This window comes from Triticum urartu, chromosome 6, assembly GCF_003073215.2.
Source record: "Triticum urartu cultivar G1812 chromosome 6, Tu2.1, whole genome shotgun sequence".
In the NCBI taxonomy this organism is placed as follows: Eukaryota; Viridiplantae; Streptophyta; class Magnoliopsida; order Poales; family Poaceae; genus Triticum; species Triticum urartu.
Window position 1 is genome coordinate 417,458,800 of NC_053027.1, and position 11,652 is coordinate 417,470,451.

Here is an 11,652-nt window from a genome sequence, read left to right on the forward strand (position 1 = left end):
GCACTCACGCCATCATGTCGAGCTCCTCTATCCTTTGCTCCGAGCCCTCCTATTCATCCCTCTTGACGCCGAAGCCCTTCCCCTTGATCTCCTTACCCGCGTGCTACTACACTAGAGTCGTTTCCGGCGTCGCTCATCTCGGCCTACTCTCTGTCGTCCTCCTCTGCACTGACGCTGCAATGGCGCGCACACTGCTTTCTTGTGTCCTCTGCCTTCGCGCACACTACAGTTCGCCACGCCGCCGACGGGGTCGATCATCTTCGCCTCCTCTCTCTCGTCCTACTACACTGGAGTCGTTTCTAGCGTCGATCATCTCGACCTCCTCTCTCGTCTACTGCACTGACGATACCATGGCGCGAGCATCGCATTCTCCTCCTCTGTCCACTGTCTTTGCGCGAGCACCACAACCAGTTCACCGACGGTGTCGCTTGCCGTGCCGCCGGCGGGGTCGCTCGTCCACGACTCCATGCTCATCATGTCAGACACGGCGCCACGACCACTATCCACCGCAGTCGCCATGGTCCGAACACACTGCATTTCTTCTCCTCCTTTCTCTGCTAGCTCTTAGCCATGTGTGCTAAGTGCAAGTGCTAAATCTTAATCATACCCCATGCGGGCAACCAAACAACTTGTAGTTGCAAGAGCCAAGACAATGCAGGCAACCAAACAACATGCCAAAGTTGATCCCCTAATGCAGGAAGTCCATATGTAGACAACCAAACAACTCGCAGATGTCGTCTATGAGGTTGTTTTTTCAGAGTCAGGCTGGGTTGAGATGTGTATGCAATACAGCTACTGTTCCAAACTGGAACCAAACACGCCCGAAGTTCTCCGTCTCCAACATCCGCGCCCTCCATCGTTGTGCCTTGTCCGCCATCAGGACCCCACAAACCTCTTCCTCCGACGCCACCGGAAGCTTCTAGCGTAGCTGTTTGCTTCCCAAATAGGAAACAGATTAAAAAGGCAACAACTCCTCCCTTTGAAAAAAATCCGGATTTTTATATTTTTAAAAATGTTCATGAATTTAAAAAATATACTCCTGAATTTACAAAAAATATATTCGCAACATCAAAATTGCTTCTGGATTAGTTAGTTGCAGCACATTGCTTGATTTGTCCTTAAGAGTGTCTCCCACATACATAGCATGTTCCTTGATTCTTGATAGTGAGCAACAGTGTACCCCTCCTTACAGCCATCAGTGTAAATCCTTTCATCTGTTTCGTATTTCACGGGTAAACCACCCTTCTTCATTTCGTCAACCCATATGCCCATTGCCACATCTTCTAGTTTGAACATCTGCAAGAATCAAGGACATCTTGTTTAGCTCTCTAGTCTGTCCGCCGGTAGCAGACAAGATCAAATAATTGTTGAAATATAGGATGGGTGTTGGGCCTAGGTAACAATTTCAGAAAATCTATAAAGGTCCATGTGGGTTGTGATTTAGTTTCACCCTTAGTGAAAGAGGAGTTAGACTTTCTTATAAAAGATTCTCTTTCGACGTGCTATTGGAGCTTGAGAAGAGAAGTGCTTCCCATCCGCCTCGCCTCGTCATGATGTGCGCGCGTGTCGTGGGTTGCGGGAATGAGCCGACCGAGCTCACACCTATGACGTCAGATAGTGGGGCTGTCGCCGACTCGGACGTGTGGGTTTAGCCCATGTTTTCCTACCCCACCGCGCATATATAGTGGACGCCTTGGCAACCCTAGCCGCCACTAGAAGAACATATCGCATCTGCTCTGCTTCCATTGTCGTTCCTTTTGCTGCCGCTACCGCTGCCGATCCCATCCCATCCATCGCATACACGGTTGACGGGAGGGTAGGCCTCCGAAACCCCGTCTCTCACGATCCTATATGGTATAGGGGCGATCAGGTTTTTGGGAAGCATTTCCTACACGACTGCTCGCCGCCGTTCGTCTTCATCGTCTTCGCCTTGACCGCCATCATTAGTCAACAATCCAAAGCCGATTGATTCGCCACCAAGAAACTTGAAGCCGAGAATAAGGCCGCCGAGGACATCGTTGCCACCACAGTCGCGGCTTCGGCCTAGCCTACTAGAAGGTATAACTCATTTATCCCGCTCGTATTTATTTCTGTCGCAGCAGTACTAACTATGTGCATAGAGGTATCTACTATATGTGTACTACGTGCTTGTAGTAGAGCTTTACGTTAAACAACAACTTGAATATATCTTGGGTGCCTCTTTTAATAGGGAAATCATACTCCCATATGTGACCTCTTTGCGGTTTACAGACATGGCTAGTAGCCTATTTTTGCTAAAGGCGAGTACTAGACCGGTGCGCCGTCCGAGCAATTCGGCCAGTCGCCTGCCCAGCACCAATCGCCTCACGTGTGGCCATTAGATCACGCCCTTTCCTCGTCCCATTCCTCGCACGCATGAGCGGCAGCGCCGCCCTCCACTCCCCGCTGCTAATCTTTCTCGCGCACGCCTCCCCATCTCGTCCCTCGGTGCATGTCGTTGATGGCTTCTTCTTCCTCCCAACGTCTTCCACCCCCCTTCCCCGGCAGTTTCCACGACCCTTCCCACCCCGCGTAGTTTCCACCAGCACCCTCGCAGCATCGGTTGTCGCCTCGTCGCCTCCATGGTCGTCAGCGTCACCTCGTAGTAGCATGTTGCATGGCCGTTTTTAGCTTGGCGACGTACTGGTTCCAGCTCGCCGCATAGCTAGTTGTAGCACCAGGGCCTCCCCGTTTGCAGCTCGCGCCCATCGCTGGTTCCAGCTCGCAGCAACCATGTTCACAACATTTTCATTGCCTTGTTTCAGCATTTTTTTCTCATGGTTCCAGCACGCGCCATCGTCTGCACACTATAGCCGCCCCTTTAGCACCAACATCAACATGCTCTCCATGCTTCCAATAGAAAACGATGCCGGTTGTAGCATTTTGTGTCGCTGGATGCAGCTCCCGCCGTGTGCCCCAAAAGCAGTCTTCTGGTTGAATCTTTTTTCAGTCGCACGCTTGTCCAGTCAAAGATTTTTCAAACTACAGTTGAAGATTTCTTATGAACGATTGTAGCTTCTCAGTTGTATGATGTCTTTGTTGAAGCTTTATATACCACTAGTTGAACCTTTATATACCTACCCAACACTTAGATCCGGCTCTACCCAAACAAGCTTTCGTATGAATGGTTTCAGCATCGCCCCGCTATTGCACGCCATTGTTGGTCACAGGCCATTGACGGGCACAAGCACCGCGCGCGACCTCTTTGAGCTCCCCCTGTCGTGACTTCTCCACCCTCGTCCTCTTCTCCGCTCCCGATGTGGCTCGCCTTACCAGCCGGGGCTCTTCATGCTGGTGCATTGCGCGCAGGCAGCGGAGTTGGAGGAAACGGAGCGGTTGCAACAACCCCTAGCGTCCGCGTCGTGGGGGAGAATAAGATGATAAAAAACGATTCGAAAGGAGTGCTCCCATTGCTTAGTACTCGCATGACTGAGAGTGATCGCAAGGCCCGCGTGCGTCCGCCGCAACGTTTCAACCAGCACTGCGGCCGGAAACATTTTCCTTTCCTAAACTAATATACCTCTAGGTGACATGTTTGTGGTTTGGCAGGTCGTTTGTTAGTTTACATCTAGCATGTATAGTGGGAGGGTAATCCGAAAAAGGATCGGCCGATCTCAGTACCCCTCCCGCCCAACCATCAGCCGCCGGTGAGATCTCTCATCTAAAGCCCCTCCACTCTCACCCACTCTCTCGTCACCTCCTGAGGTCGCCGTGGGCTAAGCCATGAGGCCGCCAAGGACGGGGTGACAGGACCTTCCTCTCCCGTGGTTCCGGGGCGCGACCGCGGTGGATCTTCAAGCGGGTGTCCCGGTCTGGCATATGCCGCGTGTGTACGGTGTCGGTCATGCAGCAATGTGACTTCTTCCGCAGTCAACGACCCACCCCGGCGGTGCGGTGGTTCCTGGCGATGATGGCATGGTTGTGGCTTTGCTCGTGTACGGATGTCTACCGATGGCAGGGACGTTCCCTTGGGGTGTGGTGGAAGACAGTGGAGATGGATCCGGTTGTTTAGCCAGCATTGAATGTGAGTATGCCAACGAAAGCTTATTTCAACCTCGGTCGGAATCATCGACGACAGCGCCTATGGGCATCATTACCTCGCTAGAGGCGTCATGCGGCGATTCTTTGTCCCTGTGTGCTCCGGGGGGAACTTGGATTTGGGCTTTCCAGATCGGATGATGGCGACATTCCGGCGTTGTCACCCCCATTGGGGCATCATCTTTGGAGCCATTCATCAGCTGGAGGGGCAAGTGTTTGGCTTTGGTGGCTGGACGCGGGTCTCTGCATGCTTCTCATGCGGTGACCAGGTGAAGCGGCATGGCATCTATGGCCTCGACGACAGCAAGTCTGGGCAGCATGGTGCAATGGGGTCTCAGCGTTGGACACTGTTTGATGGTCGCGGGCATGAGGGTGGCTTTGTCTGGTGTCGTGATGGCGTCGACGCTTGAAGATGTGATGGTGGAAAATAATGGCGGTGGATTCTAGAGCGTACACATGTGGTGTGCGTTGAGGGTGTGTTACACTAGTTGGTGCTCCCGGTTAGCCGACGAGAGGGTTGGTGAGGCCACCGGTTTTCAGTGTGTGTGTTGGCGAGAGGTCAGGACACATAGTTAACATTGTAGGTAGGGCGACAGGCTTCACCAGGAAGATGGCTTTAGGTTGATCCATATATTTATTTTGTAAGGCTTTGTTGAATAATCTATACTTAATAATAAAAGGGCTATTACTTCTGGTGAAACATTACGGAAATTGCCCCAAAGTTGCAAAGTATTACCCATCAATGCCCACATATTAATGATAAAAAATGTTTCTTACTGGGGAATTACCACCTGGGCTGGCCCATGCAGTAGGGCCCTCCTATACTGCGCATTGAGAGAAGACGCAGCGCGCCCATTTGGGCCGGCACATGTCCGGGCAGCCTGTTTTTTTAATTTTGTTTTTATATATTTTTTCCTTTTTGTGTTTTTATATTTTAAATATTTTGGGACTTCAAAATAGTTCCGAAAATTATAAAAAATGAGAATTTTTAAGTATTTTTTTAATAAATCGTAAATGTTTGTCAATTCAAAAAAATGTTCGTGATTTTTTAAAAAATGTTCGTAATTTTGAAAACAAATGTTCAGGAAATCAAAAAAACCATGATATTTAAAAATTTTGTGTATTATAAAATGTTAATGAAACTGAACAAAATTTGGCCAATTCAAAAAATGTTCATGAATGGGAAAATATCTCAAAAATTCAAAAACTGTTCATGACTTACAGAATAGTTTATTCATTCATAATTTTTTGGTTGATTTAAAAAAATACCATGCATTTCAAAAAAATGTTCGTGAAATCGGAAAAATATTCTTGAATTTTAATAGTGGTTCCCCAAATTTTTAAGAAAATGTTCGTTCATTCTAGAAATGTTCGCCGATTCAAGAAAATTTTCACAATTTTAGAAAAATGTTTGCAAATAGCATAAAATGTTGTGAATTCAAAAAATGGTCTTGATCTTGGAAAATTATGAAAATTTATAAAAGTGTTCATGAATTTGAAAATTGTTCACGATTTCAAATATGTGCACGAGTTTAAAAACATGTTCATGATTTAAAAAACTGTTCATGATTTAACGGAATTGAGAGTGATAGTGTATCTCGGTGATGTAGCAAAATATGGTCATGGCAATTGGAGATTATGATTTTTTTTTCTCCCGTTGCACCCACGGGCTGTTTTGCTAGTATAAAAAATATGTCTATGTTCATCACTAAATGCAGAGGGGGGTTATCCTCCTTGTCGAAAAAGAAAAAAAATCTAGCATGTATAGCACAGAGCCATAGGTTACACTTCCGCCTAAAGAAAAATACCTTTAGACGATTTGTTTTATACCAAATGTTGATTGTCCTTGCAATGTCTTCCGAAACCACATATCCTGGTCCATGGGCCCATGGTGGGTATTTCTCTTCAGGCCATTCCTACAGAAGCAGAATGCATCAGAAAATCTCAGCACCCCTATATATGGCAGCGAACGTTTCTATGTGGGGACATTACCTCCGGGCTTATGTACCACTTGCTTTCATTATTTCTGTGAGGACCCGAGTCTGAATTGATGCGACCATAAAGCAAACCGTTACTGACATTCAGCTGTTTTACGGAGGAGTAGATTTCATGTACTCGAACAAAAGAATCATCGTCTGTTTTCATCAGATACTTGGCTGACACAGCACTGGTCTGTTCAAATAAATCAGTGTTAATTGAGCACACAAAAGCAAAGATATGGAGAAGCATAAATTAATTGTGAAAACATCAGTGTTTACCCCATAGATGCATATTGCTAGTGTCTTCCATGTAATTAGGCTGTAGTAATCAATGAAGGGCAACACCTGAATGTCACCATATGTGCGTGCCTCATTTCGGAGTTCCTTATTTACCATCAGATTTGTATGCTTTTAATAAATAAAACAATACCAACTTTGGTGTCAGGAGTCTGGACCGTCTTAATAATATGTAAACAGAAGCAGTGAAAGAAAAAAAGCAACACTTTGAAACCCTTGTCATCCCCGCAAAAAAAAAAACCTTGTCAGTTGATTGAAATCATTAGTATTGTTTAGTATCTTACCAGGCCAACAAAAAATCGGACAGCAACTGTTCCGTTACGCACTGCATCATATTGCATCCACGTCCTTCGAATCGCCATTCTACGTTTGAAGTTGTTTGCTGTTGAGAAGATCCCGATCAGAAGGTCGAGATCTTTGCCGTCTGGAATAGGTGATGACTTTAGCATTTCAAGATCAAGGCTATTTTCCAAGTGTTCGGAGGTAGGCAATCCACTTGCAATGGCACTTGCTAGCTTGAACTCGCCAGAAATCCGTACTTGAGTACCAAACCAAGGTTCCGAGCCCTAATAACAGAAACTTAGACTGTAAGGATTTGAGCAACATCACATTTATTTCATGATCCACATGGGAGAAGATTGAGAAAGGTGTAACAGCTCCCGGATGCCCCTACACCCTCATGAATAGTAAATTCGTAAAGAAATGAAGAAAAAACAAAAAAAATCGGATACTTTAAAGTATCAAAGATGACCAAAGATTTGATGTTCTTGCAAAGTTTCAACAACAAATAACCTTCGTGGAGCCCTCACCAGAAAAACAAAATCACTGCTAAAAATGTACATAAACTTTGAAAAATAATTTTGTTTTTTCAGATGAGGGCTCATCGAATGTTATTTTTAGCTAAAACTTTGCAAGATCATCAAAAGTTTGATCATGTTTTGATGTCCCAAAGTTTTAGATTTTTTTTCAATTTTTAATTTACTATTCATAGACGGTGTAGGAGCACCCGGGTGCTGAAAATCCTGTCTCGGATTGAGAAAATTACCGCTCGGTATGCAAATGAAGTAATATGTTTCCCGTCAACCGTCATATGGATTCCTTCAAGTGCTATCCGGAGAGTTGTGATAGCAAGGTATCCCTGCTTAAAAGGAAAATATGTGCTTGGCTTTCCACCTTGCTTGGGACCAGTGTGATGTGTAGAGTTCATTATGCTTTTTTCTTCTCTACCCAGTATGGAGTTACATCTCTCCAAATCATCCACTGTGAAAGGAGATATCAGCTAACTAAGCTAAGTAGTGTGAGGCACCACAATAACAACTACTAGTAATAAGCAAGTTTAAATTACTACCTTGAGTTGCATTGTTGGAGTTGCTGCTAGGACAACGATCCTCATAACCCCAGCCATTACTTGCAGTGAAGGCGTTCTGCACTATGACTGGACCTTCAGCAAATTTATCGCCAGTTAAACGAACATTGTAGCGCAGCACAATGGGTTTTTCAGGTTCCCCCGGGAGTGCCGTCCCGACAAGATCAATCCAGAAATTACCAGAGAGGCTGCCAGGAGTGCCTATGAAAGTTATGGAGGAACCTGCAACAAGCCCACATGGTATGTCCATGGTAAAGTGACCACCCTCCGACTTGGAAGCGTTCATTCCGTGAACCGAGTACGGGCAGAGCCTCCTCTTCTCTATCCCCGGGGAAGTTGCATTTTGAACCGTTGCCGTCAAGTTTTCCCATGCGGTTCTTGCATCTTTGATCGCTTCAGTCGCATGAGGAAGGCCAGTGGAGATGTTGGTTAGGTGCTTCATATGGTCCCATGTGTCTAGCCAATGTAGCCTCTCAGTGGAGGAGTTTCTACGATCCGGTCTGCTTGAATAATCCTCCGCTAGATTGGCTGCTGGTGCATCCACTCGGTTGCTAAACCATGCAAGGGGTTTGGCATTGAGAATTTGATAGCAAGATGTTCCTGATATGAGGCTGTTCTCTATCAGATGTCGCACAATAACCGGAGAAAAGAAGGTGATCAGAACCGCGATGCAGAGTTGCTTTGTTGTCCACATCTCTAAACTCACTTTCAATGGAACTGTGGCAATCAGGCAGGGCACTACTGACTTGAATGGAAAACCAACACTTGCACTAAGTCTATTCTCGCTTCTGGTCAAGGTATTGCATAGCACCTGTCGATGCAATTGACACCACTTCTTACCTTCATTGTAAGCATTCTTTTAAATAGAATTTGAATATTAAGTTGGTGATGCTCGTTAGCAAGCCAAAACCATCAAAGTACTATGGGAGCAAACCATGCCCTAGGAATTGAAAACCCCTTTAGCTTTTGTGTTAACTAGATCCCCTTTTCCCAGCAAAAAAGAGAGACCTCCTTTAGTGAGTTAAGTGTATGCATATTTATATTATGTGATAGGAAATAGTGTAGTTCTATAACCAACGTAAACATTGTGCTAAGGAAAGTACTTCCTCGTAAAGAAATATAAGATCTAGATCACTACTTTACAACATATGCATGTAGCATCTCTAGTTTATAGGACAATGATCATTATGCCACTTCAAAAAGCACTATATTAGCGGTGTCATTTGTGTGTTATTAAATAAATACATCTTTTTCATGAGCTACTTTGTAATTTTGTGCGATGTTAGATTGGTACGTAGAGATTTATATTGTCAATTACTAGTGCTAGATGAATCTATTTTTTTTTGTTTCAATAGCCAGACGATGTTTATGTGATCTTTTGAATGGAATAGAAAAATAAATTATCTTAACAGAGTGAGTAGAATACTATATGCCCGCGATCACGAAGGCACGTGGCCGCATCCTCCACTACCTCGGAGGAGGTGGTTACGGCGGTGCCTCGGGTGCGAGGCAGCAGACGTGGTACGGCTGACACAATGCCGCTCGCCACTCCATGTTTACCAAGAGTGACGTGGCGCCAAAATGGGTCCATAACGACCCATACCTCGCCGCCGCGTGGGTGCTTGGCCGCTCCGTGACCGCCGCAGAGACAACCACCAAGCGGCGCCGCTGCCTTGACGCGAGCTCGCCAAGATCACCGAAGAGTGGTGACTTAGCGACTGCTCCACCAACGCCGGCAGGGACAAGTCCGCTGCCGGGTCTCCGCCGGCGCTGTCTGCAGTGGCCAAGGCGGCCCTCCAGACTGCGCATTAGAAGGCGGAGCGGCTCCTTCGTGAGTGGCAGGCAACCGTCAGATAAGGCTGCCACGGCCCTCCGACGCCGTTCCGTTGTTGGAGGGATGACAACGACGACGACATGACGGACAACGAGGATATGTGGCAGGACAGGGCAGCCACACGAACAAAGTGGTCGTCCTGTATATGGTTTAGATTTTCTTATAGTTTTTAGTTAAGCGGTCGAAATATCATCCGTTTTATGTAAATTATATCCAAACTTTAATGAAATTCGTGGTGTTTGCATGAATTTCATCCGGTTTAGTTGAATCATGTTTGAAATGTATGCGGGTAGCGTTGGATGGCCACCTCCCGCATTTGTGTCCATGGACTGGCCCCCCTTATTTACGGACGGATGCCGGAAAAAATTTGTCGGTCAGTGTTGGACATGCCCTTAACTACTTGCCACGTGAGCAAATTTGCCTTCGAATGCGTCATTGTTACTAGCTAAGTTACTGTCACTATGAGCATACACGTACGACAATGTGCTACAGAGTTGTTAAAATTCTGGGTATATTTACCGTTTGGTTCCAAACACCAGCGTTCACGTGCATGTGCACCGGGATAGATAAAAAGGTATATACCGAGGCGAAATCATTAGTTAAAGGGTATCTCTTGCTAAAGTTACCCCACCTTCTCTAGTAATGATAAGCGGCACTATGTTTTGGTGGGATTTCTTCCCAACTCACAGGAAGAGATGGGTGGGTTTTTTTGTGTGTGCCTTTTAGATTTGATTTTTTGAAATGATTTATCTCTTGAACTGTACATCTAAACTACAAATCATTTTCACCATTGTGTTTCTCACACTCAAATTTTTAAAACTACTTCTCATGTTAATAGGTTTCGATGAACCTTTCTGACAAAACTTGTGCTTCCAAATGAACTGACATGTGTTTCTAAACTATACTAAGTACCTGTGCTCCCACGTGGTGAGGCACAACCGTCGTTCAACAGAAGCACACACAACAATACTTTCTCAAAGTGAAAACTTATGTGCTCCACGTGGAAGTACAATTGTGCTTTTTCACATGAAAAGCACATGTGTGCTTTGACGCAGAAGTATAGACTCCTTGTGGACATAAACTGAAAAACCTGATGAAACCAGAAAAAAAATGAAAACCAAAAACCAAAAAAGCCGTCCCAGTGATCAGTCAAGCATGCATTTGTCATTTGTTTTTTAAAACGCCTGCAATTGACGTTGTTTCACGCAGTCTTTGGAAGGCGTAGACGGTAGGCCTACCCCTTCCTTTCCTACTCTATGAACACGACGGTTATTCTCAGGTGATGATTTTTGATTTGCTCTTCATCGTCATACGTGACATCTTGTTCCTTTACCAAAGCTAAGCTATGGACCCTTAAGGCCTTAACCTTAAAAGACCTGCTTCTACCAAGCTTAAAGCAAAACGTGGATAATCTATTTACTGATGATGAATTTGCTAAATGGTCTAACTACCCTGTGCGCTGCATCACCTATCTAGAAAGCCGCACGCACCTAATTCTCAAATGAGCAAGCAACTAGCAAAGCACCGGAGGTTAATTGCATGCAAGGGAAAATTGATCATACGGGATGACGCTTACCTTATTGCTTGCACTGGTTCGATCTTCAATGCTTCAACTGGGAAGATGTGCTCGTCATGGCGACAAGTAGAGAAGAGGAGGACGGGAGGAGACGAGTAGAGGAGGCAGGGAGGAGCATATAAATGTAATGCTAACGGTAGCGGCCGAGAAAATTGAGGGGGGACAAGTGGTGCAACTGGCGCATGGCTTAACGCAAGTCCTTATACAGTATAGTATCCCCTTTCCCTTGTTGTGCATACAGTGTGTCAGTGTCGTGCTGGCCCACGATTGGCCGTTGACTTGGCGCGATTGTGTAATCTGAACACATGGCCACCAGATGGCTTGACACCGTTTGTTCGTGGGTTCGTGCAACTATCTAAGGGCATCCCAAAGCGGCCCCACAAATCTCTCATAACCGTCCGGACCACAGAATTCATTCAACACAGTTTCGTATCGTTCGCAGGGCGGTCCGAAGGCGATTTCTTCCGCAAAACGGAGATAAAAGTGGAGGAGATTTGCGGGAGTCCGGACACGCAAAACGTACGAATTCAACACCCCGGGCCCA

General features: G+C 45.9%; 1 protein-coding gene across 3 annotated transcripts; it reads right to left on the reverse strand.

Annotated features, from left to right (window-relative positions):
* Positions 1–730: 730 nt before the first annotated feature.
* On the reverse strand, positions 731–11,257 carry LOC125512192 (beta-1,3-galactosyltransferase GALT1-like). Of its 3 annotated transcripts, none has more exons than XM_048677273.1 (8): positions 11,109–11,257; positions 7,681–8,509; positions 7,378–7,592; positions 6,617–6,898; positions 6,315–6,443; positions 6,049–6,228; positions 5,865–5,972; positions 731–1,296 (listed from the first exon to the last, which is right to left on the reverse strand). In XM_048677273.1, exons 2-8 carry the CDS (start codon positions 8,390–8,392, stop codon positions 1,090–1,092), a joined length of 1,833 nt encoding a protein of 610 aa, XP_048533230.1. In that variant the 5' UTR covers positions 8,393–8,509; positions 11,109–11,257; the 3' UTR covers positions 731–1,089. The 3 variants fall into 3 exon arrangements, with proteins under 3 accessions (XP_048533230.1, XP_048533231.1, XP_048533233.1); XM_048677274.1 differs by having other exon boundaries at positions 7,681–8,538; XM_048677276.1 differs by having other exon boundaries at positions 734–1,296; positions 7,681–8,298; positions 11,109–11,256.
* Between the last annotated feature and the right edge of the window lie 395 nt (positions 11,258–11,652).

Coding starts and splice junctions, on each gene's coding strand:
- LOC125512192 (XM_048677273.1), bottom strand. CDS start 8,392: ATGTGGACAACAAAGCAACTCTGCATCGCGGTTCTGATCACCTTCTTT. Junction 6,229..6,314: donor TAGCAATATGCATCTATGGG/GTAAACACTGAT, acceptor TTATTTGAACAG/ACCAGTGCTGTGTCAGCCAA. Junction 1,297..5,864: donor ATAAAACAAATCGTCTAAAG/GTATTTTTCTTT, acceptor TGATTCTTGCAG/ATGTTCAAACTAGAAGATGT.